This window comes from Alosa pseudoharengus, unplaced genomic scaffold, assembly GCF_046254945.1.
Source record: "Alosa pseudoharengus isolate Yale_2024_CS ecotype anadromous, Long Island Sound unplaced genomic scaffold, YU_APseudo_1.1 YU_APseudo_1.1_scf_17, whole genome shotgun sequence".
Classification (NCBI taxonomy): domain Eukaryota; kingdom Metazoa; phylum Chordata; class Actinopteri; order Clupeiformes; family Clupeidae; genus Alosa; species Alosa pseudoharengus.
The window spans coordinates 25577693-25595831 of NW_027468640.1; the positions used below are offsets into that span (position 1 = coordinate 25577693).

General features: G+C 44.6%; 1 protein-coding gene across 1 annotated transcript in view; it reads left to right on the forward strand.

Annotated features, from left to right (window-relative positions):
- Nucleotides 1-8716: 8716 nt before the first annotated feature.
- Nucleotides 8717-18139, forward strand: part of cyp26b1 (cytochrome P450, family 26, subfamily b, polypeptide 1) — a 26628-nt gene continuing 17205 nt past the window's right edge. The window contains exon 1 of the mRNA XM_076289083.1: nt 8717-9669. Within this exon, the coding sequence (XP_076145198.1) occupies nt 9466-9669 (204 nt within the window). The 5' untranslated portion in view covers nt 8717-9465. The remainder of the gene's footprint in view (nt 9670-18139) is intronic.

The window sequence follows — 18139 nt, forward strand, 5'->3', positions numbered from 1 at the left end:
TTTCAATTATAGCACTAATATGCAGCAGTCTGATATTGAGGTGAAAAAGGCAGAGTTTTTTTTTTTTAAATTATGACATTATGTATTAGTGGTAGTACATCTTAGTAAAGGATTATAACAGAGGATAGATGGTTACAATTGTACAGTGTGTAAACCTTGTTGTAGAGTCCTGAGCCTGACCTGTGGTGAAGCTCCATCATGGTGGCTCGTTGTGGCCCTGGTAGAGTCTGAGACCTGAGGCAGAGCCTTGAGTCATGTGTAGGGAACTGAGCACTAGGAGACATGACTGCTTTGAGGCTGTAGTAATTAAACCAGTGCTCTAACCAGGATAAAAAGCTGATGATACATGGGCACATCTTTTTGAGCCATGTTGCTGGGCAGGGTTCCTCATTATTGTGGTTCTGCCATGTTACCATTGATAATGGGCAACAATTTATTTTCTGGAAAATTGTAATCATCAGTAGGTAAATCGTCATGGTCATCCAATCAGAATAAGTGGAACTGGTTATGTGGTTGCCCAGCAACAATTTCCCCATGTATCATCATCCTTACTCTGGGATCTTGACTAAAGAGCAACACAAGATTTACTGAGGTAAAGTTAACTGTGAGAACTGTGATCTTTCTTGGAGACTGAGTCCAGGGAATGTAACAGGCAGATGGTCTTTCTCTGGCAAAAACAAACCATTTGGCTAACTTATTAGATTTGGTGAAGAAAGGGAAGATATTTTGAGGGATAAAAGGTTGGGGTCATAGTGCTTTATTTGACTTTATATATCTTCAGCGTCCTCTACCCACCTCAGGTTGAGAATGAACTATTGAATTACACCGTTGGAATGCAGTTGCTGGGATTTTGAGGCTATTAAACGTGATCAGGGGTCATTTCAGAAATATTCTTTTACTCTCTTCCCATCTCTGTGGGTTCTCCCACTGCAATTGTATTTGGTGTGTCTGGTATGACTATTGTGATCACAAGATCTTTGTTATGAATTAATAAATAAACACATACGTTTCATAAATAGTCTGTATCAGGTATAACAAAGCTTTTTTGCCATGGGAAAGCCATTAATGTAGCCCTTGTCAGGATAAAATACGATAACGATGAGCATTAAAATGCATTTCCTATAAATAGCTCTTTTTGAGATATTTTTTTTGTGTTCCACTGAACCATTTATCTTTAAACTGCCTCCACATGTTCCTTCACTTGGCTAATAATACACCATTTCACTCCATGTTTTGTTTTTGGACGTCTCCCAACCCTGTAAAAGAGAATAAAACAAAATAAAATGATAATTGTTTTTATAAGGGGAGAGAAAAGGTCTGAGCGGGGTTCTGATCTCCTTCCCAAGTATTTAGGCCGAATGAAAGTGTCCGCTAGAATTAGGGTAATTGCTATGGAGAGAAGATTTTGATACAGGACTGTGGGCAGACTCCATCTGGGTCTCAGTGCACATTCCCTCTATGTGGTACAACAGTAAATGCTCTAAAGATGAACTACAGGACTGAGAGAGAAAGAAAGAGAGAGAGAGAGCGAGGGAAGGGAGGCAGTAGCTGTCAGTAAGGCTACTGTTATAGAAGTCTAAATCATGGATCTGAAGCTCATGAACCGATTCCACTCTGGAAAAGCACTCGGGTCATGAACTTAAGAAACAGAGTAAGAGTGAGAGTGAGAGAGGCTTGGAGATGAGTTGCTATCAGGAGCTTTCAATCACGAAATGGGGATGATATCTACAAACGATATCATCAGTGGAACGTTGTTGTACGGGTATTACCGTAAAAAAAGTAATAAGAAAGAAAAAAAAAACGCACACACACCCAGAGATATCAGCTTGGGCATGTCTTAAAATAAACAAAAGCCTACCCAGGCATGATGTAACTGTATGAGGGTGTCTGTCCTACTGTGTGTGTTTGTGTCAGTTTTGGTGATGCTTTCCAGAAGAAGTAAACTTACCTGTTGGCTACCTTGGTTGACTTGCCGAGTGTTTCTATTTTGTGTTTCAGGTTTCATTTTTGTTTGACAAATCCCTATCACTATCATTACCGAAATCATTCTGTCTGATTATGACTCACAAATGTGTACTCTCAAATGTGGCAACTTGCATGTAAGCGAGCAAGCAAAATAAGGGTTTAGGACACAGGCCTCTACAAAGGCAGCATAATGTGCTTCTAATGTGAGCTGTGGTGGATAAGGCAGGAGAACTACTGAGAGTTATCTAGTAGTGGTATCACTGGGCTGCATCTGTCATTCAGAGTTGTTCCACTGTTCGGTGTCAACAAATGCTATCAAAAGTGAGCCAAGCTTGACATTTTATTTCTCTCATCAAGGGATGAGAGACGGATCATAACTTTTGTTCCCTCTCTCCGTCCTCTGTCTCCGTGCAAATGAAGGAGCGCTGAGCAGACAACTGGACGCTTCTCTCCAAGAGGCTCTGGGAACTTAGCCAGATGTGCAGTTCCTACTGAGCAGATCTCGCCATGTCACAGACATCTTGACCTAAGCGTGAAAATCAGACACAGGAGACCTGTAATATATCAGGAGAACAAATGGTTGTGCTTTAGACATGATTACTTTAATTGCCATATGCGCAAATAGAACCATATTATTATCCTGAACCATATGAACTCAGCGAGACCTTTGCAAAACCGACAGTATGTCAATAACTTTATGAAGTAGTTTAGCTCTAGCCCTATTTCACATTTCTTAAACAACGTTTTGAATGTACTACTTAGTCTCTTCACAAAAAAACCCAAAAGCTCAATTACATGTCAGGCTTTTTAGTAATGGCAAAAATAATGGGAAATATGTACGTATTCCAAGTTGAGTGTTCTGTGATTGAATACTAGACACAACAGCATGATTTGACCTTGTACCTGGATGGTGCATGTCCTCACATGACATCCACAACTGGCAAAGCATTTAATGAAAATTCTGCATCCTCACATAGGTGTATATATATACATATACATATATATATATATATATATATATATATACATATATGTATATATATATATATATATATACATATATGTATATATATACATATATGTATATATATATATATATATATATACATATATGTATATACATATATGTATATATATATATACATATACATATACATATATATATATATATATATATATATATGTATATGTATATATATATATATATATATATATATGTATATGTATGTATGTATGTATGTATGTATGTATATGACCTCTGATGTCAGGTTTGTATGTACTGTATCTGTGTCTGTTAAAATGTCTCTCCTTGTACACCACGCCTACACGTGTGTCAATGTCTCTCTGATGTACATGTATGTGGACCAGTAATGTGGTTAATACTGTGTATGTTTGGATGCTGATTCTGAGTCCCTGGTTTGTGGCACCAGGAACATTGACTTCAATCATGCTCCATTGCACTGACAGAGCTGCTCTGATTGAAATCAAGCATGCCGTCACTTTGAACCGCTTTGAACTCGACTCCTCAGTGCAGCTGAGATGGAGCCCCCAGAACCACTGCGAGACACGGAGGTCCATAATGAAAGATGAGAGCACGACCCTTAAGGAACATGGCTTGGACTCGCCGAGAACAACCCATCTGCTTGCCAGCCTGTCCATTAGTCGAGTGCACGGGCCCCAGACCCAGTAGCTGTCTCCTAGACTCCAAGCAGGCCAGTTGAGCACACCGCAGCAGATATAGTCTGACTGGCTTTCAGAGCGGTCCATCATATTTATGTGAATAGAGGTTATTGTGGACAGGCCCAGGTTTGGCTGGAGTCGGAGTGGGCTGAGGGCTGGAATACGGACCAGACACTGGTGTTCTCACTGCACAGTCAACCCAACAGTAGGACGCTCAAGCCAGGACTGAGGGTGGCAGACTATCAGTATTTTGGGGCAAGTATAACCTACACCCCCTCCCTCCCATCCTTATTTGCTGTTTTTCTCTGTCACACACACACACACACACACACACACACACACACACATACAAGCATGCACACATCCCACCCCTCTCTTTCCTCACATTTCTGAGTGGCGGTTATGGTCATCTATAACCCTTCCCATCCATCAGCTAGGCTGGCAGGCACTGTCACAGAGGTGAAGATCCACCATGGAGCGAAACTAATCCTGATTCCCCTTTAGGGAATCCCCAACTCCACACATATACAGTAAATAACATCTCCCGGGGATCAAAAATGAAGCAAGGTGCAATTTGTCATCTCACTGCTCGGAAATCCCTCTGGCTTTTGAGGCAAACTTGGCTTTCAGGTTTCACTCGTCTGTGGTGGACGTTTTTCTCCTGAGCCACACTGTCAATAGGGACAGAATGGCAATAAATAATATCCAAGCGGCATGCTGGATAAAAAGGTGTTGTAGCTGTATTGGCAGGACACATGACACGTGAAGAATGTGAGGAAAATAAAAGTTTTGTTTTTATAATCCCGGCTAAATAAAACAACATGCTATTTGCATTCTTGTCTCTGATGTATTTTGTTGGTTTGCTAGGCATATTTTCTTTTCTGTGCATCGATTGCTATTGGCCAAACCAGATGTTACCCTAAATCTCCATTCTGTGAATATCTTTGTCAGGACAGTGGTTCTCTGCCAATTTGTGTGCTTTTCCAGGCTCAGATAGCGGTTTGACTCTGTTCAGTGGAATCCTGATGTTTTGTCTAATAGCAAAATGTTGCTAGCTTGAATTTTCTGTAAAGAAGCAGTGCTGATGAGAGCATCTAAGAGCCCATGAGCTTTAGTAATGGGAAGCTCTGTTCAACTCAAGTGTGCTCAAGTGCAGTGCATTTCTGAAACTATATTCAAATCATAATGGATATTTGTATTGCAGTAACATTACATCTGTACACGGCAATGCCCCCTGTTGCAGTGAAGCTGTCTCTCGTCTGTTTGCTTGTAATCACACACACACACACACACACACACACACACACACACTTACTCAGACATTTTAGATAATTTAATTTACTTTAGGGCTGTTAAATGTGAGTCAGTGTGCACTTTAGGCCTAGATGTCATGCGTCATAACTTTGAATGGCCATCCAAGCGGTCTCATCCAGCACCACGCCGAAACGAGACAAGCAGAGGAGTGGGTCCATCTGGAGGGCTGATTAGACAAATATAGCCGCACTGAGGGTCATTTTCAGGTCAGACGTGAACTTACAGTCTTGGAATGGAGCTGGACTGAAGTATAGCACCTCAATTAAAAACACTGAATAAAGCCAGGTAAGTGAATTTGCAAGACAGCATGGACATTTAAACCATAGCTTTGTGTTCTTTAACAGGTAGAAAGGAGTAAGTAGAATATCCATGAACATGCTTTTTAAACATAGGTCTGCATTGGGAACTCAACTGTGCTCCACAACTCAGCAAGTTATTATATGGAGTTTTTTTGTGCTGTTGATGAACAACAAACGTAAAACAAAATGCCATCCATACTCCATATGTTTTACAAACTGGACATGAAGTTAGTATTTTGAGCCCGTAAGACATATTAGAAAAGGTGAGGAAGACTATAGTCTATTTATTTCATAGACTATTTTATTGAAGAAATAAACTTTCTCTTTCTCTCTTTCTCTCTCTCTCGCTCTCATAAACACACACACACACACAGAAGCCAGCTCACAAATATGTCTCTGCTGTGTGAACAATTACCTCAGACAACCTTAATGTCCCTTGAGGTTGCCCCCCTCTGACCAGCCTGACGTCTCCGGGGGAAACAGCTCTGTACTGAGGTAAATACTGTACGTTTCCCCTTGTCTCTCCTCGTGGATTTCATTTCCTACGACCTTTAAGTAAGATTTAATTTGTCCTTTGAAGCGTCCAGCCCGTGTTTGCTTAATTTGGTCTCAGAGCTAACGCCTGGCTTGGTCTGAGTCAAAGTCTCGACTGTAATTGAGCCACTGTCACCTACCTACCTATTACCTCCACCCCCCCAGGCTTAACCTCAGAGCTGGCCAACGTTTATCTGTTGTGGAGGTAACAGCGTATGAGCCATGCTGATTGTCAGACACGACATGTGACAAAGGCAAGACAGTTAGATGAGGGGATGTCATGGAAGCAGAACGTTATGTAATTGACAGGACCTACAGGATATGTGGTTTAGTCAGTAGGGAAGTTGCAAAGAAGTATTGTTTGACAATCCAGCAGGCAAGAAAACAAACAGCAATAATGGTGTGCTTTGGAGTGTACTTTATTCACTAATTTACAGGCATACCGAATTGCTCATACATACTCTGAAATGCTGTTTACTTATTTCTTAATGACTGAAAAGTTACATACCCACACATACCCCCCCCCCAACACACACACACACACACATACTGTACACACACATACACATAGCTGTGCTTTAATGTCACATGTCAGCATGACTGTGCAATAGTCTCAAATCCCATTTGTCATGCAGATTATGCTTTTCCACAAGAACAATGAATTATTAAACCAACAGTTTACTTGGTTTGTAAATCTCTCAGCTCTGCATGCATTAGCTGTAGACTTGTACAGCCCTCCTGCTTAGGCTACTGTAAATCTTTGGTGCCCCAAGGTATTCCTGGACCTTTCAACGCCTTGCCTCGACTCTAATTCCCAGTGCCAGATGAACGTTTAAAAACTGAGCTGAGAGGTTTTCAGAGTTGCTTTCGCAAATAAATCTTTGCATAACACTAATGTAGTCTTGTGTGATAGAATGCAAATAAAATAAAATAAATATGGAACATCAGGTTATGTTTATGAAGTATATATTTTTCATATAATGCACCTTGCATTTTCTTTGTAAACAATATGTTTGACCACTAAAGAATGCGTATATTCATGTCTGAAGATGTACAAGTTATGAATATTTTATATATTAATGAAAGCAGGTTATAAGCAGCTTAATATCTCTTAACGCACTACAGGGCATTGTTGCTTTCCCTCTGGGTCTTATAACAAATATTGGAGTTTCAATGGATGCTCGGTAAATAACGCAATTAAACTTACAAGTGTGACGGTAGCTGAACTCTCCTCGACCCAGAGTTGGCACGGATTACTCCTGCTGTTTGTTCAAAGCCTTGCGTTCTCCCAGTCGCCGCTGGACGGCAGTGTAACGTTATGAGAAATGTGTCGCGTGTCCACTGTGCGCAACATGCGACCTGAGTATTTCTGAGAGGATATATAATGATAGGCATGTCTTTTACGTTCCTCTGTAAGTTTATTTGTTCCGAAAAGTAATGTGTTAAAAATAGCAGTATATAGAGTCTGACGGGCAGTGCACAGCCTGTCGTTGACGCTGAAGGATTCAATATTATTCACATCATATATATATATATTCATACGTTATACGTTATATATACGCCAATGTATGTCGACAAAGTTTAAAGTTGTAATCTCACTCTTAGTAAATATTTGTTTCGTGGTGAAATCCGAAACATATAAGTATTCGCTTGAAAGCTGAGTGTATGTGCGCGTGTGCTTGTGTGTGTGTGTGTGTGTCTGTCTGTCTGTCTGTGTATGTGTGCGTGCGCGCGTGTGTGTGAGACAGGGGGGGGGGGGGGGGGCTCCAGATTTTAATTTTTGAAACCGGAGTAAGAAAGGTAACAAGGGCAAGCGCAACATCTGGGTTAGAGTTCGGGTCAGTACTGGCCCCCTAATACGCTGAGCATCATTACATAACTCTCCGCGCGTAATTATGATCATAAGGTAAGCATAACTGAAACCATCCCACAAAAAAGACCTATAACACTGGCTGGACTTAGTGTCTTAAGACTTCCCTGTTTATACTTGGGATTTTGTTCTAGACTGAAAGAAAGAAGGGGCAACTGATGCAGTGCAAATACATACATAAACACACGAAAAATAATATCAAATAAAGAAATCTTTCACCCCAAACACACAAACAATAACAAAAAAACAAATCAGAAAACCATTAGACGACAATTTTTTCTTTGTCTGTTGCCTAATTCAGAACATTATTTTTGTGAACCTGTAACTACGTGAACCTTGACTCCTGTATTGACTGAATGTCTGATCAGATGAATTCATGAAATGGCTGTGCAAAGCTTAGGTGCAGACGAATGTTTGCATGCACAGATTAGTTGGCTACATGTGATCTCTGCACCTATTTGACATGTTTATTTGACATGTATCTATTATGATTAGAGAAACTAGTTGATAATTATTAAATGATTGCCGAATTCATATGTTACTGTGGGTTGCATTGCAGATGGTATCAATCCCTTATGTGTCAAAGATGGGGGGTTCATGCAAATACAGCACAAGGCAATTATAAATCGCAAGGATAATTCATAAGTCACGCTTATCAGTCAAGGGCGATCGTTTATAGTTCAGTCAAACAGTGTCCCTAGTCGTAATCCTTGGCAATTGTCTTCTCACCTCAAAATAGTTATTTTCAGAAGTATTTTGTGGGCTAGGTCCTGTCAGATAGTTCAGGATTGTATGGGCTTGCGCTGATGGCACGGAACTCCATCTTCGTGCCCCTAGCTGGCTCTCATATGCTACGCACTGGCACATCGCTGAATTGCAGGTGATAAGTTAGCAGTTGGAAAAAAGTCTAGCCCTCCCCTTACTCTCTCTCTCTCTCTCTCTCTCTCTCTCTCTCTCGGGCGACCGGCCAGGCGCACGGTCCTCCAGCGCCCGCCTCAGAGAGACGTGGGGTAGGGTGTGTGGGGGGGTTCTGGCAGTCTGGCTGAAGTCTTGCCGCCTCCTCTATATAAACACACATTGAAGGCTCGCTCAGCGACTCGAACTCACATGAAACTGTAGGCTATGTGAAAGAGAGAGGGAGAGTGAGAGAGAGCACGGACTAGAAAAGAGGTAGAGAGACGAATTACAGCCATCTGAAGATTTTTGCGCCCTAGTCTGCAGCATCCGAGCTGCACAGGAGTTTTATTTCAAATACCCACCATTCGCCTGCCTTGTGACCAGAAATTGATTTTACTGAATTAAGGTTGTTAGAGTTTAAGAAGGTTTTCTTTTGGGTGAGAGGTATTTGGACTTTTTCCCTTTTTGAGACTAAACTATTTTCCCTCTAAGAATGCTGCTACAACTCTGAGCAGATTTCCCACGTGGTTGCTTTGGTTTGACATTAATGTGTCAGACTTTTTCAAAATTACGAACGGATTATTGAAATTGACAAACATGGTATTTGAAATGCTTTATCAATATTCACCCCAGACGATTTTTTCCCTGCACTCAATTCACTAAACATTTCAGTTACCTTTATTAGTGGATTCTGCGCTAAACTTGCTTAGGATCACTGGCAGCGCAAAAAAAGTTTATTGTAGACTACCATTAAGTACATCAAACCTTTCTTGTGGTTGCATCCGCGTTCAAATTCAAAACTGAGCCCAATATTGCTGAATTCATACAACTTACCAGACAGTCACTGAGGTTAGTCCGTTCCCTAAGAAGATAACTTTGATCAGTATCCCTCCGTGTTTCGGCATCATGCTCTTCGAAAGTTTTGACCTACTCTCGGCGCTGGCGACCCTGGCTGCGTGTTTGGTGTCCATGGCGCTTCTACTGGCGGTGTCCCAGCAGCTGTGGCAGCTACGATGGACCGCCACCCGAGACAAGAACTGCAAGCTGCCCATGCCCAAGGGTTCCATGGGATTTCCCATCATCGGAGAGACCTGCCACTGGCTTTTCCAGGTAAGCGCGTTCGCCAGCATCAGTCTCCCCCTCTCTTGCCTTTCCCTCCGTCTCATCCCCAGCGTCACCTTTGTATGGGAGTAACTGGCGCCTGGGAGCCTACATGCAGTTCGCTTGAGCCCTGTTGCCTGATATTGTACCCTACATGTATGGTTGTATTGTTCTATGCTCTGCTCTGTGCCAAATATTTTTATGACGAGTATACTAGTAATGGAAGTCTAGGTTTCGTATAAAAGTCAACTTCGCGAGATGAACTCAGATGCTATGGATTTCTCAAAGAGACCTGCATGTTGTGCATAATTATAGTGCTTTCATGAATTTCATATATGTTTTCAACCAGTCAGACCTACCTTTTATAGCCTAGCCTGTATTTTTGCGCATGTAAAGAAAAATAGCGGATTTCTGTTAAATTAGTCTGTAATAGAGAGATCAGTAACCGCTGATACACACGCAGGCGCCACCGCAAAGTAGCACTTGTCAGTGCGCTGATGTGTCCCGGGAGCGCTCAGGAGAGAGGAGAGGTCCCGCGGCGGGTTTTCTATGCGGGCGAACCGATGTGCTTTCTGTAATTACGTGTTCCCGGAATTGCGCCTCTTACCTCTCGGTTATTTTGGAAAACAGTCTGACACACACGTGGAGACCGACTGAAATACAGTTTTTCTACAGTCCTATAGCTAAGGTTAGTCTGGGTAATGATGTCTATCGGTCTATCAGATGACCACCCCTGTGAACACAATGATTGAGTGTACTTTTGTGCTCGGTAAGATATAGTAATATTGTAATGGTGTAAATCGTGATTGGGAGAGAGATTCTTGTGTAATATGGTGATGTGATTGTTTCCGTACTCTAATCACGTGCAGTAAGGCGATAAATGCAGGATATTAAGGATCGTGTGAGATAAATTGAATAAAAGATCCATTGAAATTAACTTAGTGTTGTTTTGCACGTACCAGATAGGACGAAATTCCTTTCAGAGCTTTCTCTCATTCAAAATCGGTCAAGTTCCTCTGTAAAGTTACGGTGCTGTTGCGCTCAGATCAAATGTTTCGACCAGGAGTAGCATTACAAAGCTGAACAAATTCCAGTTGAGTCTTTCTGTGTTTTTGGCAGATTCAGCTAAACAAATGCCCCGGCTAAATCTGTTCAATGATGGATTTTAAATCAACAGGTTTTAAAATCCGACACGCGCCAAACTACTGTCGGCTCGTATATCGTGATGGGTAGCATTATGTGCCAGGTTTGCGGAGGTAGTAAGTGCTACTGTGCAAGGTCGGATTTCGAAATGTCGACACATTTCATATGTGCGTATCTGATCCGTGGATTGCCACCGAAAGATCGGTGGAGACGCACGCTGATTCTCCCCCTGGGAGGACCATGCATAGGCCTATATACAAATACGCACGGCACTCCTGCCCTTGCGCTTGTCCCTACATTACCCCGGTCCTTTGCTTCAAATCCTCCTCAACAGTGAAATCATATGTCATATGTCTCGTCTCACTATTTTCGTATCTAGGTCACATTTGGGTTTGATATAAAAGCCAAGTCGGGAGTTAGTTTGAGTCGGGAATCACGTTGGTATGACAGAAAGATGTCTCTTATGTATAGGGAACTTTTCTCTCATTGTTTATGTTAAAGTATTTTAGAGTTGGACTCCTGAGACCAGTCCAGCTAACCTGTCCACCTAATCTGTCCACAACAGACAGGCTCAGACAGAATGTCATTTTGTGATGTCACTGAAATCATATCCAGTGTGTCCAGCAAATATCAAGCAATTTCCTGACCTTTGCTGGATTCTCCCAGTCTCCCTAAACAATATACACAAGCCTACTCTTTTCTTTTTCTTTCTATAGGTAACTTTAGGCCACTCTCTGTGCTACTGTACTACTGGATTGATTCATCTCAAGCTTCCGATTCCCTTATTTAATAAGGGCTTTAGCGTGTGTAATTGCCTCTAATCGGATGAATAGGCTAGATATCCCGTTGGCTTCTGTCTGTGGGCTTGCGACTTTTCTGTGATAGATGGTTTTGTAGCCCCTCAGTGAACATCTTTTACACACACACATGCGCGCGTGTGCACACACACACACACACACACACACACACACACACACACACACACACACCCACGCACACACACACACACAGAGCCCATCCCCTCACTCTGCACACTCCCCACACCCGCGATGACGATGAGCTTTTGGTCTCCCTCAGAAGAGCTTACATTTCAGTGCTGCAGCCCATCTATTTTCTGGAAGTCTACTGAAGTGGTCTGATACTTTTTGGGGGGGGTTTGGGGGTGGGGTGGGGGGGTGCTTAGGGGGCTGTGAGCAATATGGGCAAAGAACCGAGGATTCTTTGTCCAAATGACAAACTCACATGCACACACCACACGCAAAGCTAGTGCTTACATGGGAATACCACACTGAAGAGAAGCAAGCCAAACTCCACGTCATCTGAAAACAAGAGACCTCCACACAATCTGTGCAGGTCTTTCAGTGACCCCCCCCCCCTTCCCCACTGACAAAACTATAAGATGTCCACAGATCATAAGCATATGTCTTGTCAGTGGGAGGGGTGATTGTGTCGTGACCCTTGGAGTTCCCACCATGCAATTCCTCCTCTGAAGCCAACGAGTGACTGAATTTCAGGGGACACTGAGACAAGTTATGCCCCTCATCCCCTGAATTTCTGAAAGCACATAATACTCGTTAGTCCAGTGAATGCGTCGTCGACTGTAGCTCTTGGCACCCCCTCGAGACTTCAAGGCTTCAAACGATCGGCATGGTGCCCTTGGCGGTGTGGTATGATACGTGCTGTTGAGAAGAAGAAGAAGAAGAAACACTTGTGAACAGTGTGACTTGGGCTCCGTCCATGGGCTGCGAGGGCGACTCCATTGCTTGCGTTGGCTTCGCCCACTCACAATTCGGGCTTGTTGACCTGGAGCACGTAATTAATCTCAAGTAGCGGCCTCGGGTTGCCATGGAGGGTGGCGAGCAGGGGTGGGGCTCGGCTAATTCTCTCTGTGCGTATATGCTGGCGCTAACCTCAGACTTTAAATACCGCAGTGAGCTTTATACCTAATGGCATGGTGCCTCTATGGCCACAGTGCACCATAGCATATTATAACCCACATGAACAAATCAAATTGGCTTTGATCCCTGTGGCACGGGCCCATGCTGTATGTAAACACGCTGATGTTTCTCCTACGCAAAAGCTCTCTTGTATGTCTGGCAAGCTGTGATCATACACAGGTCATTCATTCACTCATTCTCACTGGTCGTGTCTACCTGTGTTGATTCTTTTATCAGGTGTGCAGTGGCTGGCCAGGTGGGAATGCTAGCCACTGTGCTTAGTGAGGGTTGGCATCTGAACCGTCAATGAGTGTCTGAGACTGTCAATCACCAGCATTGACTGGACATTGTTACTGAAAGGCCATCATTCATACTGTATGTCTGTTCAATTGTATCAAGAGAGATTTTAGGCTCAGGTGTTTCGTTCATACAGGTTAATTTATTTTCTTCATCAGTTGCATTCGTCGTCCCCATTCAAAACAACTGAAACAGACTGCAGTTTCACTTCAGGTTGCCTGCAACTAGGAGTGAAGTGTAGTGTGCTCCCTGGTGGCAAGCATGCCCTTGGGGTCAGAGGTCACCCAAGCATCCCCCTGCTCTCAAATGGGTCCTGTCTGGAGGGAACAAAGCGCTCCCCAGGGGTGGGGGTCACAGGCATCCTGTACCAATGCCCCCTCCCCCCATCTTCCCTGGGACATGGTCCCCTTGTAAAGAGCTTTGGCCCAATCAGCATTCAGCACAGGCCCAGCCTGAACAGGCCCAGGGTGAGCTGAAAGTGAACGAGAGAGAGAGAGGGAGAGAGAGAGAGGGAGAGAGAGAGAGAGAGAGAGAGAGAGAGAGAGAGAGAGAGCCTGGCCTCCCGATTAAGCCCTGTGACGGGCATCACAGTAGCACCAAAGTGTCGTGCCCCAGCTTTCACCCCTGGATCACACCGCTACCCCTCTCAAACAGGCTCTTGTCTCAGACCCACACAAAAAGTGGTCACACAGGGGGACTTGGCAGTTCCTGTGTGTATGTGTGTGTGTGTGTGTGTGTGTGTGTGTGTGTGTGTGTGTGTGTGTGTGTGTGTGCTGGATGCAAGTGGGCGCTGGTGGTGAGTATGACAAAGGAGGTCTTAGGGCGAGTGTTCACATTGCTACAAACAACTGTAATCTCACTCCTCGCACGGCTTCCAGGTCAAAGTTCACGTCTATTCATCTCTGTTCTGCTTCTTACCCCGGTATGCATTGGCACTCCGGCCCACTGCCAATCTTTTCTCTTTTTTCCTTTTCATGCCCACTTGCTCTATTCTCTCCCAGTCAACGTTCTCTCATTTCTTTTCTTTTTCGGTCACATGTGCACAAACAAACAAACAAACAAACAAACAAACAAACAAACAAACATGTAAAAAAAAATCATAGTTTGAAGAATGCAGTGAGGGCTACTTTTTCAATGTAAGGCCTCCTTAGAGAGAAAGAGAGAGAGAGAGAGAGAGAGAGAGAGAGAGAGAGAGAGGTGGGGGGAGTGATGTGAGAGTGATGGTTGCTGGAGCTCCTTCTCCTCCTTCATTCTCTTCTATTCTCTCCCTCCTTTTTTCTCTCCGCTCCACACTTCTCTACTTTCACTTCTTGCCCTCAGTGGCACCTCTGTACCTCCACTGGCTTCAGGCCAACACACACATCCTGAGAGATTCCAATGGGCTCTTCCAGTAAATGGACATATTATCTGCCCTTATTATTCCTTCTGTGTGATATAGGTGCCCCTTCCACCCCCCCCACCCCCCCCCCCCCCCCCCCAGGTCAGGAATGACCCTCCGCCCAGCTCAAACACACCCACCTGGGGCGCTCACCTGACAAATTATCAATAAACACAAGATCCATGTGCTCAGGACCGGTGCCAGCCAGACACAGGGGGATGTTGGATGGACTGATGAGAGAGAGGGAAAGAGAGAGAGAGAGATGGAGAGAGGGTAAGAGAGAGAGAGAGAGAGATGGAGGGGAAAAGGGAGAAGGGAATTGGTGGTTGAAGGAGAAAGGGAACTTGACGGCTTTTGATAGATGGCTGGAGACGGTCGTCTTAGCCGTGCTGACCGATGCGAGGAAACACTTAGAAGGAGTGCACTTGGGCGCGCCAGTACAAACAGGTATAAACGGTTTTGAAAATCCCTCCGCCCTCTTTTTCTCTCGCGCTCCGTCCCCCCCCCCCCCCCAAACTACCCTTTTTCCTAGTCGCTGTTTCTTCACTTCTCATCATTATTTTGTCCTCCTCCTCCTCCCTCTGCCATTAAAACTCCCTCCACACTCTGGATAATGTATGAAATTTCTTTCTCGTTCTTTCTCCACCCTTTCCCTATTGCACACCCCCCAACACACACACATACACACACATGCACACACAGACATACACACACACAAACACACACACACACACCCTTCCCTGGTCAGAACCCCAGTCTTTGGGTTACTCCAGCACTGATCTGAATAAATATAATTAAAAGACTTTTTTGTGGTTCTAATAAAAGACTCATTTGTATAACATTTCCACTGCAGCACAAAGGCCACATTTATGTACCAAGAGTTTCGACTGGTGTCCAATTTACACAGAAATTTGTATTTTTAGTCCAGCTCCCTATGCATGCTCGTGTGTGTGCGTGCGTGTGTGTGTGTGTGTGTGTGTGGTTGAGAGAGGGAGAGAGAGAGAGAGAGAGAGCAGAAGGGGCCAGTGGAAAAAAGTAGTCCCCTTTATTGCACCCCTTGTAAAATATCTGATAAATTTCTTTTCAAATCCTAAAAGACACTATTGAGTGTGGCGGAGGGTTAACCTTCTCCTGACCAGTCGTCCACCAGGGTCGTCCACCAGGGACACAGACTCCCTGTCTCAGCTGAGTGGCTTTGCTTGTCTCCAGTGAGTAATACACATGTGACACACATACTTTCGCTATCAAACACACCCATAAACAGCAACTCCCATATGATCAGGGCCTGTGCTGCAGCAAAGTTTGTCCACTTGTTTGACTGCCCATTCATCCATCCATCCATCCATTCATCCATCCATCCATCCATCCATTCATCCATCCATCCATATATCTTCTCAGCCACGCTAACAGATCCTTGTTCAGTTGCACCCCCCCCCCCCCTTGTCATTGATTTGTGTACCTCAGGAAGCCGACAAGTTGGCAGCTGGAAAAGGAAAACGTAGTAGGAAGAGCCGGACGGAAGAGGAGAGAGAGGGGAAAAAAACCCTAAAATAAAGCGAGCAGTGTAACTCCTCATCCATGAGCTTCCATCCCCACCGAACTCTCCCATGCTTTGTCTGCCCGAGATCCACTTCACTACTCCGAGACAAAACACGTCCCCTTTGGCAGATCGTTGCTCTCACCACATTGTCGACAGTCATCTCATTTCACTGGCATTTTCCCTCTTCCACCCCGCTGACTGCACAGGAACAATATTTATTCAAAATATCAATGATATGAATGCCACTCCCCCCCTAATGGTGGCGGATCTTTTGACAAGTGTTTCTTTTTTAAGTTCGCTGCAGCATTGGCAGCTAAGTCACATTGCATTTTCTGTCTGATGAGCAAGATAAAAAGCATGTTCAATGGATTCTTCCATGTGAGCGCATATGTGTGTGTGTGTGTGTGTGTGTGTGTGTGTGTGTGTGTGTGTGTGTGTGTATGTGTCTAGCCACAGATTATTGGCATATTGCTTTCCCGGGGTATATAGAACTCTGTTGTTACTTGCCCTTTAGGGAGTTAAGGGCAGTTTATTGTTCAGGTGACAAGTGTCACTCGGCAAAAAATGAATTGTTGCCGACAGATGGCGCGGAGCTGTAGGCTTTCATAATCCAGTGCCAGTGACAAATTGTCAAATAAAACGTCAACTAGTTTCTATAAGAACTTGGACAGTAACATTACATCTCAACGCGAAATGAGAGTGAACAGACACAGACACACTGTGAGCGACACACAATAGCATTTGAATTCCAGTAGAACTTTGAGTTGATATCCAATCAGAATATGCGCTATGTCTGCGCTATTTCAAAATGTTTTGATGTGCATGACAAGCTTCGCGACACCTGGCAGACACCAGTTTTGTGTCTTTTACGTTACTTGTCGCCTGAACTATAATTTGGCCTTTAGGACGACATGCCTCACCTTGTGGCTGCCAAGCCACACCTCAAGACCTTTAGGCTGAGTACCGCTAGTGAGAAAATGTCTGTCTGGTGTTGTTGTTGTTACCTAAAAAGAGTAAAGCCGATTAATGTGTGAAAGAAAAGCCTGCTTTGGGTTTGCAAAAAGGTTTGTGTGTGTGTGTGTGTGTGTGTGTGTGTGTGTGTGTGTGTGTGTGTGTGTGTGTGTGTGTGTGTGTGTGTGTGTAGGCTTTCTGTAGGTTTGTGTCATATTTGATGTTATCCCTCTGGATCTTGTTTGTAGTACAGTAGCCATATGTTCATGGACAAATCTGCCTGAGCTAGCATGGAGAAGTACATGTGTATGTGCTTCGGGTATGTGTGACTTTGAGTTGCTTACACTCAAACCCACACAGGCCCTCACTTACTCGCTGACACAACACACACACACACACAACACACACACACACACACACACACACACGCACACACACACACACACACACACACACACGCTCCACAGTGGTCGCCCCCCACACTCCCACGCCTTGCTGAGCAATAACAGCATGTGTGAAAGACGCCCTTGTCCCTGGACTGCCCTGCCTCCTCTCAGGCCTGCCGTAAGCCTCTGCCCTCTGCCTCCACTGTCTGCACCGCCAGCAGGCTCTCCTCACCTCCCCCCTCATCCTCCTTCTCCTCCTCCTCCTCCTCCTCCTTCTCCTCCTCCTCTCCTGCTGCCACGGCGGCTGCTAGCGCTGCTGCCGCTAGCGGGACTGCCGCTAACGCTACTGCACTGCTCCTCAGAAGCAGAAGGGGGGGGGGGGATGACTAGCTGGAACCTGTCGCACACTCTCCTTCAGCCGACAACCTGTGTGTGACTCTTATAATCGCTTTAGCAGGTAGCCGAGTTTAATTGTCTTGGCTCATGACGCACGCATGACAGATAGACTGACAGAGAGACGGACAGACACACACGCACACACACACACGCACTCTCACACACTCTCATCCATAGAGTGACATTGTGTAATCTTTCTGCCCATACTCTGTCTCACCCACCCTCGTCTTACCGCCATGACTCTTGGCGGCGGCCGCGGATATTTTCTCTCGTTCTGCCTCGGTCACACATGGTCTGTCTCGCGCACCTCGCGCACCAGCATGGTCCCACTTTTCCTCCACCGTCCACCCCCCCACCCCCCCATCCCCATCCCCCACCCCTGTCCTTCCTCTGCTGGAGGACCCCTGGCCCTCTGACAAGCCCTCCAGCCTATTTATGTGGAAAAAGCAAG